The sequence below is a fragment of the Hippocampus zosterae genome, chromosome 16 (genome assembly GCF_025434085.1).
Source record: "Hippocampus zosterae strain Florida chromosome 16, ASM2543408v3, whole genome shotgun sequence".
NCBI classification, from domain to species: Eukaryota; Metazoa; Chordata; class Actinopteri; order Syngnathiformes; family Syngnathidae; genus Hippocampus; species Hippocampus zosterae.
In genome coordinates, this window is record NC_067466.1 from 6,805,736 (window position 1) to 6,833,411 (window position 27,676).

A 27,676-nucleotide genomic window follows, 5' to 3' on the forward strand; every position below is an offset into this window, starting at 1 on the left:
GGAACTCGAAGGCCCTTCTGGAATAACAAAGAAAGCCTGCAGCAAAAATAATCCTCCCCACACACAATAGGGGAGTATGTGGACTTTGTCTCCGACACAGCTCTGAAAAATGTGCAGCGTGATAAGAACGCTGCCCCCCTTTATCATAAAAAACAAGGATACTGGTCTTAGTGAGCAGGCTTTACCAGATTATCCATCTGACTTCCTGGCAGCCGAGGGGCTCTGGCGGCATTCATCACACAACTCGAGTGAGTAACAGAAACCATGCTGAAGGTTTCTGAGCGGCCATTGCGATTAGAAGCAACAGGCACAACAAACATTGTTGCCCCGGTGACCGTGCGCATATCTTGGTGAAACAATACGGTACTGTGGTCGAATTGATTTGATTTGAACATACGTGCGTGTCACTTGTCAGAAAATAGATTGCGAGCAGATGGTACGGATCGTCATTGACTGAGCGGTTTTGTTATTTATATGGTTTGGCTAACTAACCGTATCCTTCCTTCAATAAGAACGAGCAAATGTAATGTGACATTTTATCCCCAAAACTTGGACTGTAACTCAAGCAAAGACACACTGTGAGGTGTTTTATTCGTATAGCCATTGTATACCGGCTCAAGCTAATAAAATGATTCTTCGTTAACCCTTTCATGCACCAATAATGATAACATGATAAGCCGTCCACTGTAAGTGACCGCTGTCCCCAAAAGGGTCAAAACGCTGACTTCATCTTCACATGACATTTTAATTAAAAGAAATTAGGTGGAAGTGGCAAAGATTGGATTTTTTCCCCCCTCGCGGTGTCATCGTTTGGGAAGCTCCCCAAATTTATTCCGTTTCTGTGATGGAAATCTTCTCCTGAAGGAAAAAAAAAAACAGCGGTGAACAAATTCCCAAATGTTCCTGTGAGGTCATGATGTTCTATGAATGTGATAGCGGTGGCAATGTACATTGATGGGCTTGAAAATCCCAAGAACGTCAACTGTTGATCATCTGGTGCTCTCTGAGAGCAAAATACATCAAAACAAATCTCAAAAGCTACAGTGGAACCTCCAAGGTCAAATGCAATTTGTTCTGGGATGGATGCCGGGTGACCTCTAATTTGTTCCAATTTGCAATTGTTGATTTTTCCAGAGCAACTATCGGAAAATGAATAATCCTTTTCAAGGTCAAAATGTCACTTTCTTTTTTTTTAAAGCCGTACAAGCGAAGTTTTACGTGATGTTGACTTATTGTCACTTAAGCCATCATTCAGTGTACTGAACAGCCATGAAAGAGACATATGTACCGCTTTCCCATTGTGTAATAAATTCCATTTCATGATCTATGGTCGACATAATTCCCCTCCCCCCCCACTTCACTTTATCACCTTGGTACCCTATTAACTGAAAACACACACACACACACACACGGACACGCATCTTAAGTCAAATTCTTTTGCAACGTCAAGCTTCCATAGAAGTAAAACAGAAAACATTCCATAAAAATAAAACAGAAGTGCAACACTCCTTGCCCAAAACAGACATAAAAGTGACGCAAACTTTGTGTCGATTATTCCATTGTGTGTTGTATGAACACAATTAAGGAGTCCAGCGCGCCATTTGAAGGATCCCCTCCAAGCAAGGAGTTTGATTATCTCTTTTGTCTTGTTGTCCACGATGAAGACAACACGAACTGAGATCATTGCTGTAATATTGAAACACGGTCGCTACGGTTAAAAAAAATAAGTAATATAAGGCAAAGAAGTACCGGAAATGTGCTTGATAGCGATTCCAGATCCAGCAGCATGATGTGATGTAGTTGAGCTGATAGAATGCCTGGCTCGGTTCTCAGCTAAAAATGTGCCAAAATTTGCATTGTTGGTCTCAGGAGGGCAGAAAATGGGTGGATTGTGTTAAAAGTCGTTTGCAAGCCCAGTTTAGGTGAGCTCAGAGAGACATAGATAAAACAATGCAAAAAAATTAAATAAAATAAAGCATTTCCCCACGGCTCGTTAGACATGTGCTAGGTGAGCATGTAGCCCTAATAGACAACAGAAAAGACTCAGATAATGACGACATGGCTGAATTCCATTTGGCTGTGAGGGCTTGAAAATTCCATGTCGCGACTCCAAAGGCACTGTAATCTGAAGTAAATTACAGTCCAGTGAAACTCACTGCAAGTCTAGGGGAAAAAAAAAAAAAGATTTCCGCCATATTAATGAAGACTTTAAAATTCAATGTGAGCTCAACGCTGACCACAGAACAAGAAAATCCATCAGTCCTGTTTCCTCATGTCTAATACAGCAGCGCAGAACAATTACAACATTTATTTTTGGATGCGGCAGCCTGGTAGTCCAGTGGTTAGCACGTCGGCTTCACAGTGCAGAGGTACCGGGTTCGATTCCAGCTCCGGGCTCCCTGTGTGGAGTTTGCATGTTCTCCCCGGGCCTGCGTGGGTTTTTTCCGGGTGCTCCCACATTCCCAAAACATGCATGGCAGGCTGATTGCATGCTCTAAATTGTCCCTAGGTGTGAGTGTGGGCGTGGATGGTTGTTCGTCTCTGTGTGCCCTGTGATTGGCTGGCAACTGATTCAGGGTGTCCCCTGCCTACTGCCCGAAGACGGCTGGGATAGGCTCCAGCACGCCCCGCGACCCTATTGAGGAGCAAGCGGTTCGGAAAATGGATGGATGGATTTTTGGATGCAGACATTAATACGACGTACGTACATGAAAGTAGCTCGATGGCCAAGGATCGTTGTGACAATTTGGCTTTGCAATGAAAGAACTCAAGCGGCAATATTCATGAATCAATGTGCCTCTCAAACCTGAGCTAATTTTAATCATGTTTGACAAAACTTCATCTATAGTTCTCCGCCCGCTGCTTGCATTTTAACACATTTGAAGCATACAAACTCGCTCTTTGTCAACTCCATCATCCATCTTCTATCGCTTATCCGGGGTCGGGTCGCGGGGGAAGCAACTTTTGCAGGGAAGCCCAGACGTCCCTCTACCCAGCCACTTCTTTGAGCTCTTCCTGGGGGATCCAAAGGCGTTCCCAGGCGAGCTGGGTGATATAGTCTCTCTAGCGTGGCCTGGGTCGTCCCCGGGGCCTACCGGTGGGACATGCCCGGAACACCTCACTAGGGAGGCGTTCAGGAGGCATCGTAATCAGATACCCGAGCCACCTCATCTGGCTCCTCTTGATGTGGAGGAGAAGAGGCTCAACTCTGAACCCCTCCCAGATGACCGAGCTTCTCACCTTCTCTCTGAGGGAGAGGCCGGAAACCCTGCGAAGAAAATTCATGTCGGCCCCTTGCCAACTCTTGTGCGATAGTCCCCCTGAAGTGACTATTGACCTAGAACGTCATGCACCGGAGAAGGCCCAAGGCAAAATAGTCACACATTAACTTCATAACAAATGATTACAGTACTAAAAAGTTAGCCTATGAAATGATTTGAGAAAATCGACATTCTGTAAGCGTGAAATCTTACTGCAGGAGTCTTAGTTCTGTTCGAACCAGCCACTTTATATTACAAAAGCTGCCGGTGGAGCAGACGAGACAATCCTCCCATTGATAAGACGGAAAACCTTTCTATCGTTCCAGGTGTAATGTTCTATTAATGCGCTGGGCTGATTTTGACAAAACGTGCTTTGCCCCAAGCAACGATCTGGAAAGCTTTCCTCTGCTAAGATTGATTCACACACACACAAGCAAACAAGCGCAACGCTGGGAGCCAAAAGCATGGATTCACCTGTGACGCACGAGATGAGACAATTGCACACATGAGGTCATTAATGAGGAGAGTTGTTTAACAACCTTGAAGAATTCCCTCCTAATCGCTGCTATTTGCGGCGAAAGTGCCCATGTGCGTCCCATTATCAGACAGCGGTACATAACTGCATTCTTGATGGGCCAAAAATCAACGAGTTTAAAATAAGTAAGTAAATAAATAAACAGCATTAGTCATTGTTTCATGCATCCATACATCCATTTTGTATCACCCTCGTCCTCTTGAGGGTTGGGAGTAACTGCGATGTCTTTCCAAGGTGAAGTTAAGGCGGGGTAAACTCTCGTTTTGGCATTTTGTCCTCACAGTGCAGAGGTTGTGGGTTTGATCCCACAACCTAGCCTTCCTGTGTGGAATTTGCATGTTCTCCCCGGGCCTGCGTGGGCTTTCTCCGGGTACTCCGGTTTCCTCCCACAGTCCAAAAACATGCGTGGCAGGTTAATGGAACACTCTAAATTGTCCCTAGGTGTGAGTGATGTTGCCAATGTAATTATACTATTTGGAAAAAAGTTTTTTAAAAACTCTGGATAGATTTTCACTTGACATAAATGTTAAAAGTTACATATATGAGACTATATATATATATATATATATATATATAATTAGTTCCCATATATCAATATATCAGTATTATATATTGTTCCTAATGGTGTAGTGGTACACACGCCGGGCTTGTGTACGGGCAGCTTCAGTGACGATGTGAATGTGGGTGTGAATGGTCGTGTGTATTTATATGTGCCATGCGACTGACTGGCGACCAGTCTGGGGTGTAGTCAGATGGAATGGGCTCCAGCAACGTCCCGCGACCCTGTTCAGGATAAGCGGTGTTGAAAATGGATGGGTGGATATGTGTGTGTAATGGGATGTGCTTCTCTCCGCAAAAGACGATTCGATACGGATTTCAATGTGTGGGATGGAAAACGATTCAAGGACAGGTCAAGAAGAAGGTGGAAAGTTCAAAATAAATGTTACAAAACTGAAAAACACCCACACATCCATTGTCTGAACAGACAATTATCAGAATGAGGTTTGCGCTGGACCATATCATATATCCAAAAAAAAAAATCTACTGCAAAATGACGGGAGGTTCAAAATAAATATTACAAAACTGTGCTTGACAGTCATGTCACATTTTTAAAAGGAAAAGTCCAAATATGGATGAAGAGTATCGAAAATGGACAGATGGATGGATGTTTTACTGCCTTATTGGGTGCACTGCAGTATAATTGAAGAGTCACTTCATGTGTTGACATCATGACCATGAATTGGGGGCACCGTTTTTCCTCTACAGCACATTGAAAATGGCCTTTACTTATTGTTTATGATCATTCGCTGTGGGCGGAATCCATTTTGTGCTATATGTCGAGCACTATAGTATTTCGGGTGTCAGATGCATCATCCATCCTCCTGATAGATGATTACAGGACATGAAAAAGTTCTCAAGGATGAATTCCCAACACAATTGTCACACGAGTGTGATGACATCATCACTCTTCAATTGAGCTCATTTGTTTGGTTGATTTATTGCTGGAAAGAAATTTAGTTCATGAGGCTGCTGCAACATGTGGAAAATGGGTCAGGGAAAGGTTTGGCTAAAACGTAAAGGGTTTTCTTTATTGCTGCAATTGTATTGAGGGCACTGGGATCATATCCAAATAGTCCAGTTTAAGAGATGGTTTCCGCAGCTGAGCCGAAAATCGTGCTCACTATTGACCGTCCAAGTGCATCGTCAGGGTAGGGCCAGGATGAGTGGAAACATCCAAGTCTGGACTTTGACTGGACATTGGAGTTTCCTTCCCTCCCCACTTGTAACATTGTCTCGAGACACCTGTTCATTCCTGCTATGAAGCTAGTTTAAGTCCCCGAATGAGGTCTCAGCTTGCTAATGAAGGACTAAGTACTTTTGAGCTCTGCGTTGACATAAAATTGCAGAGTTTGGGTGCTCGCCAACGCCGACGCTCGACTCTGTTGCATTTTTGTCAACGTATGCGATAAGACTTAAAGATGAGGTGGTCATTGGAGGACAATAAATTGGTGAGTGCTTTATCAATGTCAAATTGCGGGGTGATGATTAAATTGATTGTGTCAATTAATCAGTCAATCAAGCTTACTGTAAATATGCCTTCCTATATAGTAATGGTCATTTTCAAGTAAAGTGGACGTAGATTTAAGCAGAGGTGGCCAGCAGCGGGAGATGTTTCAAGGTCAAATGTGAGTAATATGACTGAGGGCCAAAATTATTTCAACCATACTTTGATTAGTTTTAAAAAATATATATATATATATAAATAGATATAATGCTATGCGCATTATGGCCAACAACACAACAGAACTACCTTAGCAATGACAATGTAGGACACCAACCCACTACAACGTGTGTTCTCAGTTCTAGCAGGAATACATGGACCAAGTGGGAAATCTTATCATGCACAATTTTAAGACCCGTTGCAGTCACCCACACACTCAAAAAAAAGTTTCCAGAGCACTGCTGAAGTACCCTTCAGCAATGCATCAACCCCAAAAATTGTGGCCGCACAATTCACCTGACACAAAGGGGATAATTTTCACTCAATGAGGTCAATAAATAAACAAAAAGATAACGTTTTAAAGAGAGAAACATACACCAAATGGACTGCAAGTCTTTAATAACAAAAAGAAACCCATACAAAAGTATATGTACATGGTTACTTACTTAACCACCTTGCAGTCTATGGAAATTATCTTAACATGGTTCATTTTGTCATTTTACACACAATATCTCCTAAACGTCCATTGGGACAAAACTGGAGCTGAAATGAAACGTGGGCAGCCAGTGGACCATCTTTACACTGCCAATGTCCACATTGAGGACCAACACATTGGTTGTGATATCATTTATAATATACCGGTACATTATTTTTAATTTAGGGGTTAGAACACAAACCTTCGAGTTGATCTGAAAAATTAAATACAAAACATTAGAAGGACATAGATAAACATGTTTTTTCTGCATACTGGTGCAAGAAAGTTTTCCAATCACTGAGATGAAAATCCTCGATGAATGGAGATACTTAATATCACACTTGCAATTGAGCCCGAGTGAGATACTCCAACTGATTACAGACATGTCGAACCACAACCTTTGATGTCTACTAAATACGAATCAGTGTATTTCACCATCAATGTCAACACTGGGGAACACATGACAAAAAAAAAAAAGACAATCATGATGGTGCAGGTGAGGTTATCAGCGGGCAGGTTGCCATGTGGATGGGGATGAAAAGCTCATTCCAGTCACCACCTCCCTTTTGTTTGAAGGTTATTGGCGGGACAGTGATTTGATCAACTACAAATAATGGTGATTTGTTTTTCATATTTCATTGGTTGGGTGAACCGCTTTCAGAATGTTCTTAACTCCTATTTCCATACAAGTGTTGTAATAGGTGCAATAATGCTTTGCTGGTTGCCCCAATGTGATGCATTTCTTTTTTTTTTTGTTGCCACAATTGGTCAACGATGCAATTAACAATCAATTCCACGAGTGAGATCAAAAACAGGGTATGTGCCGATGGTCTGACCGTTCAAGAGTAATAACAGTGAAGCGTGCAAAAACCTGTTTGGTGGAAGTTAAACCTGAGGTATGTTAGTATGAAAAGTAGATTGTTGTGAGTTTCTGCAGTGACCGATTGTTCGGAATCGCAACTGCTGTCGCTCACTGGATGAGTGCATGTCTCTCGTGAATGGTGCTTTTTATACAAAACACTCGTTCATAGAAGATATGGTTCATACTGAGGTCCAATATTTTATGAATAAAATGGATTGAATGATCAATATTATTGGTTCCTTTGTTAAAATATATTAATGCCAGCTCTTAAAAAAAAAAAAGCCAGCTGTCCCGATACTTGCACGTGTAACTGCATTTCATTTTAAAATATGCATTGGAATTTTTTTTTATAGTAAGTGCAAATCGGTCGTTATTCCAGAATAGCTCCATCATTCTCCTCTCACTTCACATCCCTGCCTTATTTGTGACCAAAATCCTTGTGCAAATTTTTCTTCTTCCTATGCCTGCCTTCCTCCTCCAGTCAACTGCCTCACTTGTCCGAGTTTTTGCGAGGTCGTCGGAAGCTGGACATGTTCTCATTCAGGGCGTAGATGCGTCTGGAGAACTCCTCAAAGCCAGCGACATCCAACTCCCCCAGAACCTGCTCATCACATTCCACAGCTATCGCTTGGTCCACTGGGATACAGCGGTAGTCTTCCATCCTGGTCTCCTCCGCGAGCTCTAAACCCACCCGTAGACCAATTCCCAGGCCCAAGTTGGTAGCCTCGATCCCCATGATCTCCTCGGCTTGCTCCACTGAGCAGCACGGACTGGGACTTGGAATCAAGCATGTTACCGGTCCTGGCACCAGAGAGCCGTTACTGACACCTGCATGCTGACTTGCCGCCACTGGCTCCTCACCGATGTCCCCTAGTGGAGAAGAGTTGCGAGGTTTTTGCTCCTCAGTCTGATCATTGTGGACTTTCATTTCTCTGTCAGTACTGATGTGTTTCTCCACCTCGGCGGCTGCACCGCGACCCTCCTCGATCGTTTTTTCCTCCTCTTTGGCCTCAGTGGGCTCGGTGAGGTCAAGTGAGGCCATGTTGGCATCCAGGGAGGAAGACAAGAGTTTAGGCGGAGATGATTGCATTGTTTGGGCTATCGTGGCTGGCTGCTCCCCCACGGCGGTGCCATAACTGGGCGGAGGTTTCGTCTTGTACTTGTCAGCCTCTGAGCTTGCTCTCTTCCTCAGGCCCCGGTCTGGGGAGCTGGTGTGCGGTGGGTAGGTGACCTCCGAGGCGGTAGGCACGCCGAGGTGAGACTTGGCTGGTACTGGGATGGAGCTGGAGACATGGTGTCGGTCACTGTGGAGGAGTGGAAACGCACCAAATCAGCAATCGTACGCAATTCTTTTTCTCAGCAATTTACAAGATGCCCATATACACAGCCACACACACAAAAAAAATCACATTAAAAATCTATTCTGTTCCTGAGCCAGGGTAACTATAGCTACAGCTCTCTGGAAAGCACTCCACTTTCCAACATTTGTGAGCCTGCACTTTCATTGTCATCCACAAGTGCACAGCAGGCGCTCACCAAAGTATGCCAGACATTTTCCGCTGTAACAGATAACAGACCCCCAATCTGAAACAGCCCACCTCGCCCGAGTAGCGAAGCCATAAATTAACTTAAATGGGCCCTCCCTTTTCTGATAGACATAGCCATTTATAATACACACAGACTCCTTATTCGTACCATTCTGCTAGCTCTTAAGTGGGTTCAGAGGTGAAAAAGATTCTCTTCGTGCTCTCAGAAGATTCATGTTTGCTACTGAATTGCCTCACTGTTTTCATTTGGAAATGTCCGACAGAAATTGTCAAGTAATGCGTTGAATGTGTACTTGTCTGGCGGATGGTTCCACCATCAAACACATGGCAGACTATTTCAAAAGGGCCCCTGATATTGACCTTGAAACCCATCTGAAAAGGCTGTGACACGCAGAACAATTGTGAAGAAGCATTAGAAATGCCCGTCCGCTTCTCTGACGGACTTGTCAAACATCAAAGTGGCTAAGATACAGTAACATGGAAACCAAGGCAGTCAGAAAGCTAACTGCAACAACAACAAAACGAACTTTAACTACATCTTACGTTTATAACACCAATTGTAAAAAGCTTGTTTCACTTCTGTTTATACAAGTACTTGCATGAGCATTTAAGAAAGAAGACAAAAAAATATATACGATTTTACGCAGAGTGGAGGTTCGTTACAAGAATGGAGTGTTGTATGTCATTTCTGAAAATCAACTTTGGAGGTCCCATTGTATGAGAAATGAACACTAAACATTCAAATCTCATCTCAAAACGCACCTATTCAAAATTGTCTACTCAATTTAAATTGATCTCTTCTTTTATTATCTGTGGTTTTATTGTTCTTTGTTTTGTCCTTGATTGTAAAGTGGCCTTGAGTGTTGTGAAAGGCGCTTATAAATAAAATGAATTATTATTATTATAATGCTCCAAGTTCAATGACCACATAAGAACATTTTAATGAGCTGAGATGTCATTAAATGTACTTTAACGAACGTGAATATCTATCTATATATATATATATATATATATATATATAAACTATTTAAAAAATCCTTCAGCCTCAGACTATTTCCTTTCCTCTCCAAGTCACCATCAGACGACATTTCTCAAGCCCGAATGACATCCCGATGTCGCTGCTGTTCAACTGGGTAGAATTGTGATTTTTCATTGGGAGGAGTTCTGTACAAGTTTTTGTGCGATATGTCCATCCATCCATCCATCCAGTTTCTAATCTGCCTATCCCAGCTGTTTTCGGGCAGAAGGCCGAAGGCACCCTGAACCGGTTGCCAGCAATCGTAGGGCACACACCGACAAACATCCACGCTCACACTGACACCTTGGGACAATTTAGAGTGTTCCAATAACCTGCCATGCATGTTTTTTGGAATGTCGGAGGAAACCAGAGTACCGGAGAAAACCCACGCGGGCAAGGAGAGAACCGGCAAACTCCACACAGGAAGGCCGGAGCCCCAAATCTACCCTGTACTTCTGTACTGTGAGGCAGATGTGCTAACCAGTCAACAACCGTGATTTGAACTTAAGCAGGCAATGGTGACAACATTCTTGGCAACCAAATTAGATGATTAAGGCTTGGTGGTGAGTAAAGATTGTGGCTGGAAAACGGTGTCCAAATTAGGTATCGTATAGCTCATTTGGGAGGCCTAAAGTTCTTGGCAAGCATTTTTAACCGGAATGAAACAAACTATAAATTCCTTCATATGGCATTTTTATCAGACAGGCCAAAGAATTCTCATCTATAAGGACTTGGTTTTAGGTTCGAATTTTGAGATTTCAGTCCGCAAGGCACTGGATATAACCCCTTGTTTGTAGCTTCCTCTACTATTGCACTTTTCAATACCTGTGGTCAGAGTTCCAGCAGGGCAGTGTGAAGGCTTTTTAATGGCCAACATGTGTTTATTGCGGCAGGAGCAGAAAGTTTTGATTGAGCAGATGACATGGGAATTAGTATTGAGTTTTGTGCCTGTTCTGGTAGTCTCACCCACGCGTGTACGCAACAGCACACATGCACACCAAGCAGGATGCATGCTTTGATCTCATTTATCTTTGGGCTCTTCCACTTCCCATTAGGAGGTAATCAGAGGAAGGGCCATTTGAGAGCGCCGACTTTTGATGGCTTCTCTTCTTTCAAAACAAAAGATTATTCAATGAACGTGTGTAAAACAAATTTGAGGTCCCGTGGAGAGAAGCGGAGATGAAAGACAGCTTTGTGCTTTGTCGGACCGTGGATTTGGGAAAAAAAAAAGAAAAAAATAATAATTTAAGCGTTAACACCAAGCCAAAAATTCAAGATGGCGGTTGGGGCATATCATGACATGACTCATTTCACCTTTGGATTGAAGATTTTAGCAACATGTATGCAGTCAAGCACCACTTGGTCTTGAAAATTTATGGATGTGATGTGCTGCTTCCTTTATATGGAAAATATATTTTTGCACCACAAATCACGAATTTGTCAGATGTAAAAAAATTAAACAATACCCTAAAAACAAAAAAAATATACAGTATATATATTTTTTCTGGATTGGTGCAACGCGTCATGGGATTTCATTTAAAAATAACCCTTGTTGTTCACTACTTTTCTAAAAGCATTGTGGCCACTATATAGGGGAAAACAAACACATTCAAACAGCACTCCAGAATGGTGAGTTCACTAGCAGGCACTATAGAGTGGATTGATTTTGAACACAATCCCTGAAGTTTTCATCAATGGCCTCAGTGAACTCCTTCCACTCACTTGAGGGTTAAGGGTAACAGTCGAGGTAGTGAAATAACATTAAAAAAAATTGTCCCTTATATTTGTTTGTCAGCTTTCTTTGTCTTACCATCGGACAAGCAAGCCGTGCTCCAGAAAGTTCTTGAGGTTGGGTAGAGTTTGCTGCAGGTCTGGGGTCGTCAAGCTATGTTGATATCTTAGCTGGAAAAAACAAAAAACAAAAAAAACAACAACAACATATTAACCACAGGCAATACAAATCTGTGTTCTGACATGAACTCCCACCCACAGAGGGGGAACCGAGCACATTCCTTCACCTTGACACAGTTTTTCTCTTGACATCAGACTATTACTTTTCTGGATACACAATGGACATCCTGAGCTGATAACAGCCATATGGGGCACTGAAGGGAAGGTGTAGGGAGACACGGGTGAGATGTGGGTGGTTTAAAAAAAAAACAAAAAAAGTCATCAGTGAACGGTGGTTCTGGTGCCACAATCTCCCAACAGTTGAACATTGTCACATCAAACCATCACTTGCCCTGCCAAGTTTATTTGCTCTATATTACTGAGCAGGATAAGAGCATCATGTCACACATTCGGAATAAATCTCAGAGGCCCTTGTGTCTCACACGCACACATCCACAGGCCCACACACAAACACACACAGAAATGGACACACCCACTGTCTATTCCAGCTGACATCTGTTCTTTCCACTCCGGTGCCATTGAAATGCCTCTTCTCTTTACGTCCACACTAAAACAGATTGATCCTATCTAATGGGCTGCTTATTTGTGAGCGGCTAGCTTAGGGGCAAGATTCAAACAAGTCATCAGAGAGGTATAAATAGATTCATAAATGCTTTTTTGGGGGGTGGGGTTAAGTGAACACATGGGAACTGCAAGGTCAAAAATCCATTCAGGGATGCAGGTTAAAATGATAATACTAATAATGATAATAATAAAAATAATAAGAAAAATATGAAGGTGCCCCCCACCCCCGAGTCAAATGCATTTGCTTGACACAAGTGAAATGAAGGTAACCAAAACATTAGCCAAAAAATAAATTGCAATATTTGATGCTTAAAAAAAAATCTAAACAATCCTCCTCTCTAAATTATTTTTTCCCCAATTGAGTTGCACAGGTTCAAATTCATGATTTGAAATGATTTATCTTGGTCTGATATTTTATTTATATTTATATATATTATATTTATATTTGAATAAAAACATGCTGTTTAAACAGGGTTGTGGCCTTTTTAGATCCACTTTCAGAGTTCATGTGTCTGTATAAATGTGGCGGTACGTAGATTGTCCAAATCTGTTATATGAGATATGAAGGCTGTAGCCATGACAGCCTCAGACTATTTCAAAAGAGGCTCAGATCGTGAGAGCTGCACGAAAGAGTTGTTTCAAAGCCCAGCTGTTGAAGGAATGATCCAAAAGCTACCTGATGAACACAGCAATCATTCATATCTCAGTCTAACCCTTGGGGCCTGACTAGATGACAGCAGAGTTTTGTCCACAGGGCCAACCTTAACACAATTAGGTTTTATTAAAAAAAAAAAAAAAAAAACTATGAGCTAATCAATTTTTCGAATGGTGTAAACTTAATTCAACATTTTTAATTGTGAACTATTAACTGAAGTCTGAACTAGTTCGTGTTGAACAACACTTGATGTTGCTAAGGTGGAAATAGGCTGACTGGGTTATGTTATTTGATATGCTTATGGTATGATAGTGTGCTAGGACGACACCTAAACTCTTGACTTGAGGCGAAGGGGAAACTCGGGAGTGGTCAACAGAGATGGAGAAACTGCCAACATTGGATAACATAATTTTTGTACAGGCCAGAAGAACTTCTGCTTTGTCACCGTTAAGCTTCATGAACTTAGAGATGAACCCGAAGTTGATTTCCGATAAACAGGAGGTGAGGGCGGAGGAACTGTGTGAGATGCTGGAGAAACAGAGTGGAGTGTCATCTGCCAAGCAATGAAAGAAGATTTTCCTACAAAGATGCCAAATAGGGAGGAGGTCGATAATGAAAAGTGCAGGGCCTGGGACAGAGCCTTGGGACACACCTAAAGTAACTGGATGAGACTTGGATGAAAAAGACTACAGCTGGATGAAGTGAGTGCAGTCTTTGAGGCATGAATGGAACCAGTCGAGGGCGGTGTGGGCGATGCTGACGGAGGAGTCTATTGAGGAGGATGGTGTGTGAGATGGTGTAAAGGCCGCACTCAGGTCTCGGAAGATGAGGGTGGAAAGTAAACGGGAGTCAGCTCAAATTAGGATATCAGAGGTAATTTTCAATAGAGCTGTTTCCGTGCTACGGACGGGACAAAAACCTGATGGAAAAGGCTTGTAAAGACTGCCGTGTGTTAAATGGGGGAGGAGTTGAATGGCGACTGATTTTTCTAGAACTTTTGAAATGACTCGCCACTGGGACACTGATTCACTTTCCTCCAAACTTCCAAGGTTTAAACACTGAATAGAATTAATAGTTTGTAACCGTCATAACCGAAATCAGAAAAATCTGCATGGAGGGGAACATGTCCCACAAAATGCTCAGGATAATTGCACTTGAGACCACCGGTCATTTCTAGTTTCCCTTTCATATATTTTGGTGATGAATGCGAGTGGAGTTCCTTTCATACATATCCATATGTGCACCTGAGTGTGCTTTCAAATTGCCCACAGGATTCTTTGTAATGGGGCTAACCAGATCGTGGTGAGAAATTCCATGTCCCATTGAGCAAAGCTGTAAGGTGAGAGGTTCAAGTTGGAGAGAGGGTGGAGTTTGGGGCTCCCACTGGCTCTTTCACACGATGACATATTGAAACAGATCTGTCCGGGTCTCCTCATGTTTGATCACATCTTTGCGTGTCTCAACACCTTCCCTGTTTGATTATTCAACGAATCTCACTCAGGGCTTTGGAGACTCTGCAACATGTGTGGTAGGCAATCATATGGTCTGACCGTGAGGGTTTCAATGAATAACGGGTCACATTTGATTCATCCGGATTACAAAAACATGTAAACACAAAGACTTTGCAGTGTGTATTGTGGATTCCTACCAATCTGCTCACCACATATAAACACAATCTCAGTAGAAAAGAGTCAATCTTTACAATACATGCCACCCAATCTGCCCGTTTGGCATCAGCTCTGTATTTTAAACAATGACAGCCTGGCTTCTGCCACGTATGACTGTTTCCCTGAGTGCGTCACTATCTATCAACCCGAGATCCAAATGTGACTGTGGGCGGGCCGAAAGGAACATTGAGATTAATTGTAAATGATGTGGCGAAGCCGATGGGGCCCGCTTACAAAGCGTATTCTCACATCTTCACTTATGACGGACAAAAGGTCAATTTTTGGGTGAGATTTTCATGTTGCAATTCACGTGTCAGCGACTATCCTTCTGGTCAAGGACCATAGCTTTACCCATACACGACTCTTCATCTATATTCGTGATGTAAGCTCCCAGACACTATGGCCTGCAATATTTCATTGCTGTAAAAAGCTTACATACCATTGCGTACAACCAAAGGTGTGTGAAACCAAAAATAAAGAGTAGAAAGCTACAAATTCAAAGAAAAGGATGCCGTTACCATCAAGAATTCAACATATCAACTTCTTTCCCACATGAGACTATTGGTGCCAACCTTTCATAGTGCATCCCTTTTGCTTTTCTATGCATACATTGAAAGTTTCATTTGATATGGAAAATAACTTGGTAGCATTTCTTTACATCAACCCCTGCATGGGTTCTGATGGCTCATATCACACAATGTTCCCATTTAGATCTATTTCAGACTGCAAAGACAGTCACAGTTTCACCTGCACTTGACCTACCATGTGTGCAGTCTGACTGACGTCGAAACAGCGCTGTGATGACAGCCTCCCCGGCTTTCCTCACTGTCAATAAATACTGCGAATATTTCAAAAAGGTGTATGCCCTGCAGCGATTTCCCCTCGTGAAAACCGGGACCATTCAAATTGGGGTACATCATCTCAATATGTGAACTTAAAAAAGTGGTGTATTGCTACTGACTTGATGTCGACTGAAAATGACATCATGTGCTCAGGGGTCAGGTACCAACCAATACATTTTCAAAATGCATTTTTAAAGGTGCCAATTGGACAGAAAAAATAATGAAGTTATCATATTCGGTGTCCCCCGCCTACTGCCCGGAGACAGCTCGGATAGGCTCCGGAAGATGAATGAATGAATGAATGAATTATAGACAAAATATTAATGTTTCCAAAACCTTTCAAACTTGTCCAACCACGGTGACCTGTTGAATTTATCGTCCGTATTATGTTTTAAACCTCCCTCAAAAGTTGAAATGCAATAGTCCGTGTGCACCGTGAAATTTTTGACATTTTCACCAAGCATGTAATAAAGCAATTTTTAAATATCCCTTACTCAAAACTCTTCTTCATTGCACTCGGTCCTTTAACACCCGTTGTTCTGCCCTTTTTTTCTTCCTGTGGTAATGTAACACAGGTGTGGTGTATTCACTGAGCCTGTCTAAGTCAAATTCAAACCAGACTGTTCACTTGCATATCTTGTTGCTACACTTTTTAAAAGTATCTTATTGCTGTCAGTCAGTCAGTCGGCAAATTTACATAATTTCGGGAAAGATTACGGGAGATCAATAGGAAATTCAGTAGGAGAGTACCGATGACATTAGTTACGACAATCAGGGCTGCTGTCCTCATGAGTTCTGTTCATATCGCAATTGTTTTTTTCACAGCAAATAAACGGAGTCAACCGATTTTAAAAGTGACAATCATTCAAGGTTATTGTGACCTCGGGGTTATTACTCTCACCAAAGTGAGACATCGGCGCTGAGGCAGTCAAGTAACCCGAAACCAACGTGGCCGATGTGAAGTCACAACACTGAGGGCAACTTCCTGTTTGCAAAATTGGCATACCACACTATCATCAATCCTCCATGGCAGCCCTGTGAACCCTAATGTCTCAATGAGGCACACCTTTGAAAACATGCTAAACACGTGCTGTGTAGTCTTAAGATTAAGATATCCTTTATTTGTCCCACACTGGGGAAATTTACTGTCTACAGCAGCAAGATTGTGGGTAGAAAGAAGAAAAACAAAGTGTTTGCATTCACAAAATAAATGTTACTGTATACAATGTACAGTTTCAATGTACGCCGTTCAAATAAGTGCAATATATAGATATAAATAATGCTATTTACAATTGTTTTTCACAATCATCTTTTCACATCTTAATTTCAAAGTGTGATGCTCTTTACTTGATGGAAGACTTTTTTTTTAAAAACAAAAAAATCTAAATGGTAAATGATTGTTCAAAAATTGCACAGCACTGAAAGATCAATAAAAACTATCATTAAAAAAAAACTGGAGCCTGTTACAACACTGTCAGTATGCAGCGAAAAATAATGAATTGGCCTTCACGTTCCAATACTTTTTGGAGAGAAGTATAAAAATTAAATTCCCATGTGGAATGTGAACCGCGTTATTTGCTTGTAGTCAGATAAGGAGAGGTCCTTATCTGTGATTTAGACTCGGGGATTCAAGATCAGAAAGTCCTCTGCCCCAGTTTGTTAAAGGCTTCTTAATATGTTTGCATTGGAAACCACGATGAGATTTTCTTCTTTCTTCCCAGCAAGCAGCATTCAGACACATAATAAAGCTGAACCACATTTACAAAGCATGTCCTGCATATGTAATATAAGAAATGACATTTTTCCCAAACTACTGCAGACACGCTAGTTAGCAAACAATGCAACTCATTTTTTTAAGCAGCCCAAAAGCCACAGAAAGATCAAAATGGAAAAAAAAAAAACTGTTGTTCAAAAAAAAAAAAAAAGTGGTTGAAAGCTCTTGCTAAGAACAACCAACAACCATGAAAATTGATGGCAATAGAGAGTAAAAATCGTCTTGGTAAAAATATAGTTTTAACTGGAAATTTAAAAAAAAAAAAACACTGGATGACTAAATCCTTTTTTTCACCTTTTCAGATGATTTACCCAGCGCAAATTCAGTCTGTGATTCGTCAGATTTAACGCATTGCAGGACAGTGGTCACTACAGTGGACATTTATTCAAACTTTTGCTTTCTTTATATAAAAATAAATAAATAAAAAATACGTCTGAAAACTTTCATTTTTTCCGTAGAAGAATAAAGAGCTGGTTAAGTTTCTCTTCACACATAAGCTTCATAGCCTGAATCAACGTTTGTGATCCCAATTCCATGGTGGTTGGGTTGGGGTATGAAGAGGCAAAAAAAATCAGGATCATTTACTGCTGTAATTACAGCATCGTACAACATCACGCATGTAAAACTAAGTCAAATGTTTTTGCTTTTTTATGTGAGCTCCACTGGAAGATGTCTTCTTATTTTTCGAAAAATAAATTTGGAAATTGCTTCTGTATCTGAAACATGCATATAAACACTTCAAAGATTTGTTCACTCCAAACTTTTGTCTGATATACAGTACGGTGTCTGGGGAGCCTTAGTTTGGGGGCTAGGGGGTGGTAAAAACAAAACGTGTATTGTGGGATGTGTTATGACAAGGTGGAATTATATTAAAGGAAACTGCGGACAGAATTGTGCACAGTTTTTCCCCTCTTTCCTTTTCCACGCAATCTTTCTTTGGAATGTACGCGAGTCATGAAACACAAGACTCCGAGAGGGAAACCTGGAATAGTTCAATTGTCCAGAAAAATCCCGCTAAGGCTGTCAAGCCCCCACCTTTTCCTCTCAGAAGTAGTGAAAATGGTGATAAATGCTTCAGACATTCCAAGGTAGATCTGTCTTCCAGGAGCAATGCTTTAGGGATCAAATAGCACATTGTTGTGTTGTTTTCCACATACGTACACTATTCGAGTTCCTGGGAACAAATTCAAAGCCGTTTTCTTCAGTTTCTCGTCCAATTTATTGGCTATAACCGATCGCTTGTTTAAATATAACTAAAAACCACTTCATCCGTCAGAGTCTAGTGATCAGGCCAATATTTCTGTGGTGCAGAAACATCTACCTATTGTTCCTTCTTACAAAATCAACTTCTATTAAATGGAAAAAAATTAAAAGAACGCTCAACATCATCAAAAACATTTGGTCTTCCTATTCAATCCATGATAAAATCTATTTCAGCTTGTTTCCACATTCGACTAACCTCTTACCAGTCTTCCATATGAGTAATCGGCATTTTTATAGAGCCACAAATGCCACTCTTAATTGCAGATGGCGCTGACATAGGCACCAGACCACCAACACGGCCTTCCGACTGCATATCACCGTACAAAATTGCCCAAAGAACGCGGAAGACTTTCCTCAGTAGTCGGAAACAAAGACAAATCCCGAGCTGACCCACTTAGCCGGCAATAGATTGGCTCTGTTTTTGTTCCCAGTACTTGGTTTCCTGCGCCTTAGGCCCACAAAATATAACCTAGCATGTTTAGTGACTGAGAACTGATTGAGCTCAGGTCATACTCCCGAAAAGCAGGAAATGTTGAAATCTCATCATTATCGCCTAAGCAGCTCTGCATGGCTATTTCACAACAATGTAGTTCACAATTAAGCGGAACAAGGAAGACCGAAAGTAACCATATGCTTCCAAGTAGAAGGCCGATGTTGCTGTTCACCTCTGAAGCCACGATGACTTGACAAATTTGTATTCAGATTCAGAAAACTTTATTTATCCCTGTGGGGCAATTGGAGTATGAGTAGAAGGAGCGGGTTTAAACGCTCGAAATTGAGAAGAGGAACAACATTCTCTGTAAAAAATACATAAATAAAAAATACATTAAAAAATATGGTTGAAGTGGTAAGATTTCAACCAAAATAATCCTTACAGGTTTTCTCATCTTTATACACAAATGACCCAACGTGACATGTTAATAATACTTAAGTATCGCTGAATTTCAAAAAGAGTGAGAAATAGAGCAAAGTAGTGCTGGATTCAAAAGTGAAACCGATCATTGATGGTGAACGGTGCAGGGAAATTGCGAGCGGTCATTAAAAAAAAAAAAAAAAAAGATCAATCAGAAATCATAGTTACACGCCCATACAGTGTAAACTCACTTTTTGAACTAAAACAGCATGTTGAAAAGACAGCAAAATGAACAAAGGCCGTTTTCTCATCCTCAAATGGCAAATTACAGATTCGGATACATTCAAATGTAAAACTTCAACTCAGGCACTTACTTGGCGAAGAACTCAACAAGGAACAACCACACACCACAACTTCCAACACTAACTCATTCACTTCTTACCGTTGGGTCATGTACCACTCCTCCATGATTTATTTCAAGTTTCAAGTGTCAAATGAACCTCTCGTAAAAGTCTTATGGTCCTTGAACAATTAAGCAAAAACGTCTAGCGAGAAGAAATAAAGTTCTGTGCCAGCTGGAATTTTCCCATCAAGGCTCCAACACCAGAGCCACAAACAATCAAGACTCTGACACGCCACAGAAAAATGACTTGAACTTGGTAAAAACGCTTGCTAAAAGTTTCATTTGACCACTGATAGAAGGTACATGGGACAGTCTTGAAGACTTTGTGCACTGATATGAAATCTTAAACAACACAATTTGTTCAGCTATATCATGAGTCAAACTTTTTCATTTGATAAAACAACAACATTAATAAATAAGGTTCAAAGGAATCTTGTAGAAAGTAAGATCCAGACAGACTGTTCTTACAGACTCAGCAGATCATTTTCACCTCTGTCCATAAAACCAATACAGATTCAAACTTGGGTCATTTTAAAACAGATGTCGACCATCATCTGTTCCACAGGTGGGTCCACATGTGGAGCAGATCACGTATTACCGTGATATTACATGTGAGCAACAATAACATATTTTGTTAATGCATTGTTGTGTACAAAGTACAAACTCAAGGAGTATTTTTTTTAAAGATGATTTACAACCCGCGACAGCTAAAATATGCAGAGTGCTCTCCTCCTGGGTACTCCCTCGTTCTGCTGGGGGGACTTTAGCGCTCATGCGGGCAATGACAGTTAGATCTGAAATGGTGTCAAGTGTCCTGGTACCACATCAACATATAACTGTAACGGGGTATATGTGTACTTGGAAACAGGACACCCTAAGTCGCAGTTCGATGATCGACTTTGTGGCCATGTCATCGGATTTGGGGCTGCATTTTTTTGGGACACTCGGGTGAAATGAGAGGCGGAGTTGTCAACTGAAAACGAACGCAGAGTGTTGGCTCTGATGTTGTGACTAAAAGAACAAGATCCCTGGTCCAATAATGATTTTCTTCTGCAAAGTCTCCGGGCTCTGCCTTAGAAATAGGGTAAAAGTAGCCCAATCATCTGGGAGAGATTCAGAAATTGAATATCTGCTCCTACATGTTGAGGAGAGCCAGATGAGGCGGCTCGGGCATCCGGTTAGGATCCCTCCCAGATGCCTCCATAGTGAGGTGTTTCAGGCATGTCCTGCCTACAGGACACCATGGAGAGATTGCCTCCCATCTGGCCTGGGATTGACTTGGGATCCCTCCGGAAGAGTTGGAGGAAGTGGCTGGGGAGAGGCAAGTCTGGGCTTCCCTGTTAAAGCTGCTGCCCCTGTGACTGACGCCCGGATAAGTGGTGGAAAATGGATGGATGGATGGATGGATGAATGAATGACTTTTGACGACATTACTTTGTTCTTGCTAATTGATCTCTCCTAATATTTTTGAAAGATACTGTGAAGACCCACCTTGGTCAGTCAATTGATCAAAGTATCACATATGCTGTACATGTAGATTTTGTTTATTCTAAACGACATGAAAGTTTCTCATGTGATTTGCACTCACTGCACTGGACGTGTGTTGGTATTTCACCTGAGCAATGTTCTTGTTGAGCAAGTAGACACCATATTCAAAATGAAACCGCTCTCCTCGGGGATACAAAGGGAATCTGTGAATGACAGGAGAAAAGAAAAATACACGTTTGAAGACTTCAGCAACTTTTCAGCTGATTTATAGTATGCAAGAAAAGCTGACACACCTTCAAACAAATACTTGCAAGCCAAACAAGCATTGCCAATTTCACATTTATTATAACCCAATACTGTATAACCATTTGACATTCAAAAAAGGAGGCTAATTTTCCATTACAGGATTATAGCTTGTTTGTATTGCTTGCTCATTTTTACTTTGCAGGATTCAAAAGTATGTGGCTCTTTGGTGGTGCATTCTGCAAATAATTCATGTTGAAAGTTTCAGTTCATGTAGCCAGCAGCGTTTATGATGCAGAATCTTTGCAGATGTTTGAAGAAGCTGGCTCTGCAACTAGGAGCCTTCCACATTAATGCTACCCGATATCTTGTTAAACTGAAAAATCAAACTGAAGGTGAAAGAGTCCAAACAACCTGATTATTCAGACCATTTCCAACAAATAGAAGCTTTCCTATCAATATAGTAGGAAAATCCCATTGCTGCCAGCCAGATGTTTCAGCCAGTCTGTACGAAGGGGTGCCTCTGAAGAATATGCTGACATTCATAGTTGGAAAACTGGCTTTGCTACCGGGAATTTCATGCTAGGGGCATCCTTTTCTGTTATTACATGCATATATCTCCAGATCTCACTAAGTGGGGATACGCTATAATGGGACACAGTGAAAGAAGCTCACAAATGCACATGAATGTTTGCATTTGAAGACTTGTCTACAGACAAATTTTTGTCCCATAGTCAAGTCAAGTCAAGTCAACAGTATTTATAGAGCACTTTCAAACAGCCATCGCTGCATACAAAGTGCTGTACATGGAGCGATTTAACATATACAATAAACAGTAATTTAGTAATAATAGTAAGACGAATCAGTAATAAGTAATAAGTAATAAGGCGGTAGAAAGCACCAAGCAGTAAAACCAATAGCAAATCTAAGTCATGCTGAGTCAAACGCCAAAGAATACAAGTGAGTGAGTTTTGAGGAGGGCTTTAAAGATGGGCAGCGAGGAGGCTTGCCGAATGTTCAGTGGGAGGTCATTCCAGAGAGAGAGATGGACCAGCAACAGAAAAGGCTCGATCCCCTCTGAGCCTCAGTTTAGTTCTTGGTACGTCTAGCAAAGACTGGTCCACAGACCTGAGGCGCCGGGCAGGGGTGTAGGGGCGTATGAGCTCAGAGAGGTAAGGTGGCGCGAGATTATTCAGAGATTTGAAAACAAAGAGGAGGATCTTAAAAATAATTCTAAAATGAATGGGGAGCCAGTAGTAATAGGGAGCGGTGTGATGGTGATGTGGTTCAAACGATAGATCACCTTCCTGCGATTGGTGCTGTACCATTTTCAAAAACGTGTATTTTTGTGAAAGATCATAAAGAAGCTTTGCACGATGCAACAGTTTGAAGAAAGTGTAGTATTTTCAAAGGCGTCATTCGCACATGTTCATGTATTCGAGTGAACATGTGCCTCTACGACTCCATATAAGCGGGCACTGTTGTAAGCCTCCTTTCTGTGTGTCTGTGTCTTCCCCCGGGGTTCAGGTCTTTTGTTAATCCTCTGTGAGAGCAAGTGGAGGCGCTTTCTCCCCTTTTGAGATGACCTACAGCTGCCTGAGGCAGGAGGAGAGTCGGGAAGAAAATAAGTGGGACTTTACTGGACTCTTCTGTCTGTCAGGAGAGCACGTTAATAGCAGTTTGAAGTTGCATTCCGAGCAAAGATGTTCTGTTGTGTTATTTTGTTGTTTTATGTCCTGTTAAGCGCTTGGTTACAGCTGCTGAAGCGCTAAATAAAGAGGTATAAAAATTCTGACGTTCCTGAAGATCGTGAATTGGTTGATTTATTCCACGCCATTTTAGAACTCATATTTTTGATGACAAACATCTTTCAGCATTTTAACTTTCAAAGCAGGGCAATACTTAACTCTTGACATAAAATTTGTCACATTCAAAAGGGAATATGCTGTAGAAAAAATTACTTTTTAAAAGTCATTCACTCCCAAAGACGTTTTTAAATATCTTTTCAGACTTGGTCCAAAATTGGCTAGTACTGAATGAGTTAATTAATTGCTTGTATAAAAGTAGTCTGGAGTACCTGCTGCTGGCCCGTGAACTATGAAATTAAACAACCAAGTAAACTTTTTTTTTACTTGCTTGTAACCGAAAATGGTCGTGAGTAATCCGTTTTGTGACATCACAATTCACATTTTACAGATTATGCAATGTCTTTATAGTGCACTGTTTATATTTTCTGGTGATATGGTGAGTTACTTAATTGCTGAGATACATGACGTTTCTTCTAAGTTGCTGGCTTTGCGTTACAAATTTCAACACTGCTAGCGAAACACAAATAGGCTGTTGGTGTTGTTTTGCTCGCATGACGCGAGTGAAATGATCTGCGGTGGCGTAACGCGCAGCGAATCATTGCTAATGTGACATGCCGTGATAATATTTAATGATAACAAAGTTTCTCAATTGAAATACTGACTATGTGTGTGTGTATGTATGTATATATCAGTTTAGTGTGTTTTTATGGGCATTAATTTAAATACATTTTAATGGGATTAAAGTTTTTCTCGCGAGATTAACGCGGCACACGCTATGTTGCTCTATAAATAAACCAGAAACAAAACAACAAGCACGCTGCACAGGTCCACACATGCTTGTTTTGTCAGCCACGACAGCGCGAGACACCGAAAACGGATACTTAAAGAGTTTATGAATGGAAAGTTTACTTTTAAAAAGTTGCCAGATTGTTCCACTGACAAGACCAAAGTTACCTGTATCATACAGGTATACGATGCATGCCACTGACGCGATTGTTACTTGTTTGGAACTATTTTATGTGGAAGGTTACAGTGTTCCGTGTCCATATAAATAGATCGGGTGGAGCTTCTCTGTGTTCGTCTGACAGTGACAGTGCGCTGCGGAGGTGACATGACAACGAAAGTTGAGCGGTGCAGTGGTAGCGACCTAGCGAAAATCAATCGTCTCCAGTGTTGTCATCGAACCAAGTGTAGTCATCCGAAATGATTTCCACGCAAAACCGTAGAGAGACTTCTGCGCAAGAAAGACCAACAGAATCAACATAGCCTGACCTGTTGTGTTCAAAGCAAACTTGAGAAAAACGAACTATGTAACCATGGTTTAAATCCTCTATAGGCTGAGTCCTAGTTTACCTTAGATATGCACTTTATAATGTTAACTCTGTTGTTAGCTCTGTTGTTGATGGACAGTAATATTGTGTGAGAGATTATCTGTGAATAACTGCTCCAAGTGAAAAATGTTCATGTAAAATTGAAAATTGAAATTGTTATTTCAGTAAATATTTGCATTTTGCATAAAGAAAACTGATTCATGATTCCATGTTGATGAGAGCATTAAAATGGGGAAAAATAGGACCAAAAAAATATAAAAGGAAATTCAGAAACGATAAAAAAAATGCGTGAGTAATCACGATTAATTTTTTAGTTCATTTGAGTTAATTATGACAGTTGCATTTTTAATTAGATTAAATATTTTAATCGTTTGACAGCTCTAATATATATATATATATATATATATATATATATATACACTGTATATTATTTTTTTCCCCCTGTTGAGCTGATCACATGTCGTGTCACTCATTAGTTTCACTGTCTGGTAGCATACTTAACGTACTTAGTCTCTGTCTGTTCCTGGTTTTCCTGATCGGTTTCAAGATATTGACAAATTAAATATGTGTTACAATTCTAGTCCATCCTTTTTGTCCGTCTGGATCTTTTTCAGTTGGGAAATTGTGGAGAATGAAAAGGAGGGATACAATGCTTTCATTAGAGCGATTAGATATTTTATCACTTGAGATTTAAACCTTTTAAGTAATGCCTACGAGCTTTAAGGTGTACAGTTAAGCATACATTTATGAACTATGATACAAAACCGCTTGTTGTTTGGTATCCTCTTATTTTTATTTCCCTTTTTTTGTCACACATGCACAGATGAGATCTGCAAGTGGCCACTCATGACTTGGAACCTCGGCTGTGTGAAAATCCACCATTTTCAATTTGTTTAACAGAAGTGCTAGATTTGGTGACATGGTGATGTCACCATGAGTTTAAAACCCAATATTCTTTTGAATGGGCGCTCACTTTTTTATACGGCTTACCATGTACCACTCCCTCAGCCCAAGCCCAGTCGTCGAGATAACACAAGAGTAACATTTTTCCTGGAGTAAAAGGTGAATGTGAGCAACGGCTCATTTGCATGATGTAATTTGAACCAGGGTGATATAAATGGATGTTCACTGTGCTGCAATTCTTATTCCTTTCTTTATTTTGGCTAAAAGAGAAGAATGTAGAAGCAGTTTTAGTGACGACGCTTGGGAACTGTTAAAAATGAAAAATGCATCATAAAGTCTCCTCGAAATGACATAATTACTCAGTGAAAGCTGAGTAAAAGTAAAACGATGAGTATGTTTTAGCTCAGCCATACATTTAGCTAGTGCCCAGTGCAGAAGGAAAAAATGCCACAAGTCATATCTCAACACTAGGGATATAACGAACAGAAAGTGACCAACGCATTCATAATACCGCTACCCCACAAAAAGTAAGAGCTCTGTCACAGCCAGGTGATTAATGACTGCTGTCCACTGGGTCTAAAAATCACACTAGAAAGACTCCGGTTCACCAAACACCAGGAATTCCACCCGGGGACATCCAGTAAAGTCAACTATATTATTACATAGCAGTGGGGAGTGAGGAAGGAAGTGTGAGAATGGAAGCACTAACGCTGACGTGTGCAACTCGGATGGCAACGCAATTTGATCAGGTCCGACAGATATTATTACGCTATCGAAAAACTTAAAGAGTGCAGAGCAGCATTAAAACAAGGCGAAATAACAATTACAATCACGAAATGTGGCCTTAGAGTTGTTAGTACAGTTGGAACATGCATGGGAGAAATGAAAGGGGAATGCACAGAGCGGAAACGGAAAACATTTAATCACTCGGCCAGTGGCAGTTGCATACAGTGAGGCTGTCCTCTACCTTAAACAGTGTTAAATTAATTACAGCTCAGGAGGAATACTCATGGCGGGGGGACTGGTGTGTTGTTAGTCCGAAGGATGGAGTGTAAAATACACAGAAAAAAACACAAGCTCGGCATGTCAAACTGAATATGACATTCATATGGCATTATAATCAGCACACCTCTCATTCAAGCATCCTTTTAAAAGACTGATGCCATTTTATATGCATACATTTTAAACGTATTTATAGTAATGCTCCTTGTAGATACTGTTCACCTATTGGATGTTGATGCGTATTTGAATTTGCAGTTGATTATTAAGTTACTAGCACACATTTTCAAATGAAATTCATGGCATGGGCCATGATGGCGATGATGATATTTTTTCGATCTGTTGTGCAGCGCTGCTGTCCAGCCCACTCGTCGGGCCTTCAAAGTTGTCAGACAGTTGTCGCTGTGCACAGTACAGAATCATTTTATGTACACCGAAATATGTAAAATCATGTGGGGTGGCAAAATATTGTCACAACTCTTAACTCATTCAGTGCCAGACAATTCTGGACCAAATCTGAAAAGACGTTAAAAAATGTCTTTGATGTGTCTTAATGCATTCTTCGATTAAAAATTAATTTCACCCACGTGACATGCTTGTCTTCACTCACTGTTGTATGGGGCCAATGAGCTTTCATTCATTCATTCCCGAATTCATATGTTGTAGAATCACATTTCGCTGTGATTACGGCTACATGGGGGTATGTCTCATTTTTGCACAAATCAAGATGGAAATTTTTGCCCATTTGTAAAACAGCTGCAGCTCGGGTAGATTTGATAGAGTGTGAACAGCGGTTATCAGATCTTCCCACAGATTGTCAATTGGATTCAGGTTTAGGTTTGGCTATTCTAACACCTGGATATGTTTAGTTTTGAATCATTCCATTGTAGATTTGGAGGATCATCGTCTTGTTGGAAAGGAAGCCTCTGGGCCAGTCTGAGGTCTTTTCCAAGTTGCCCCTTATTTGGCTCCATCCGTTTTCAACTCAACTATCTTCCTTGTCCCTGCTGACGAGAAGCATCCCCAGACCATGAAGCTTCCATAGCCATGTTTG

The 27,676-nt window shown here is 41.1% G+C and overlaps 2 protein-coding genes across 2 annotated transcripts in view; one reads left to right on the forward strand and one right to left on the reverse strand.

The window, feature by feature from the left end:
* The window catches only part of thap12a (THAP domain containing 12a), a 252,958-nt gene that overhangs the window by 115,288 nt on the left and 109,994 nt on the right, over window positions 1-27,676 (forward strand). The gene's annotated exons all lie outside the window — the stretch shown is intronic.
* The window catches only part of uvrag (UV radiation resistance associated gene), a 53,137-nt gene continuing 31,859 nt past the window's right edge, over window positions 6,399-27,676 (reverse strand). The window contains exons 13-15 of the mRNA XM_052047827.1: window positions 21,466-21,541; window positions 11,729-11,820; window positions 6,399-8,657 (exon numbers count right to left, since the gene is read on the reverse strand). Coding sequence (XP_051903787.1) covers window positions 7,844-8,657; window positions 11,729-11,820; window positions 21,466-21,541 — 982 coding nt within the window. The 3' untranslated portion in view covers window positions 6,399-7,843. The remainder of the gene's footprint in view (window positions 8,658-11,728; window positions 11,821-21,465; window positions 21,542-27,676) is intronic.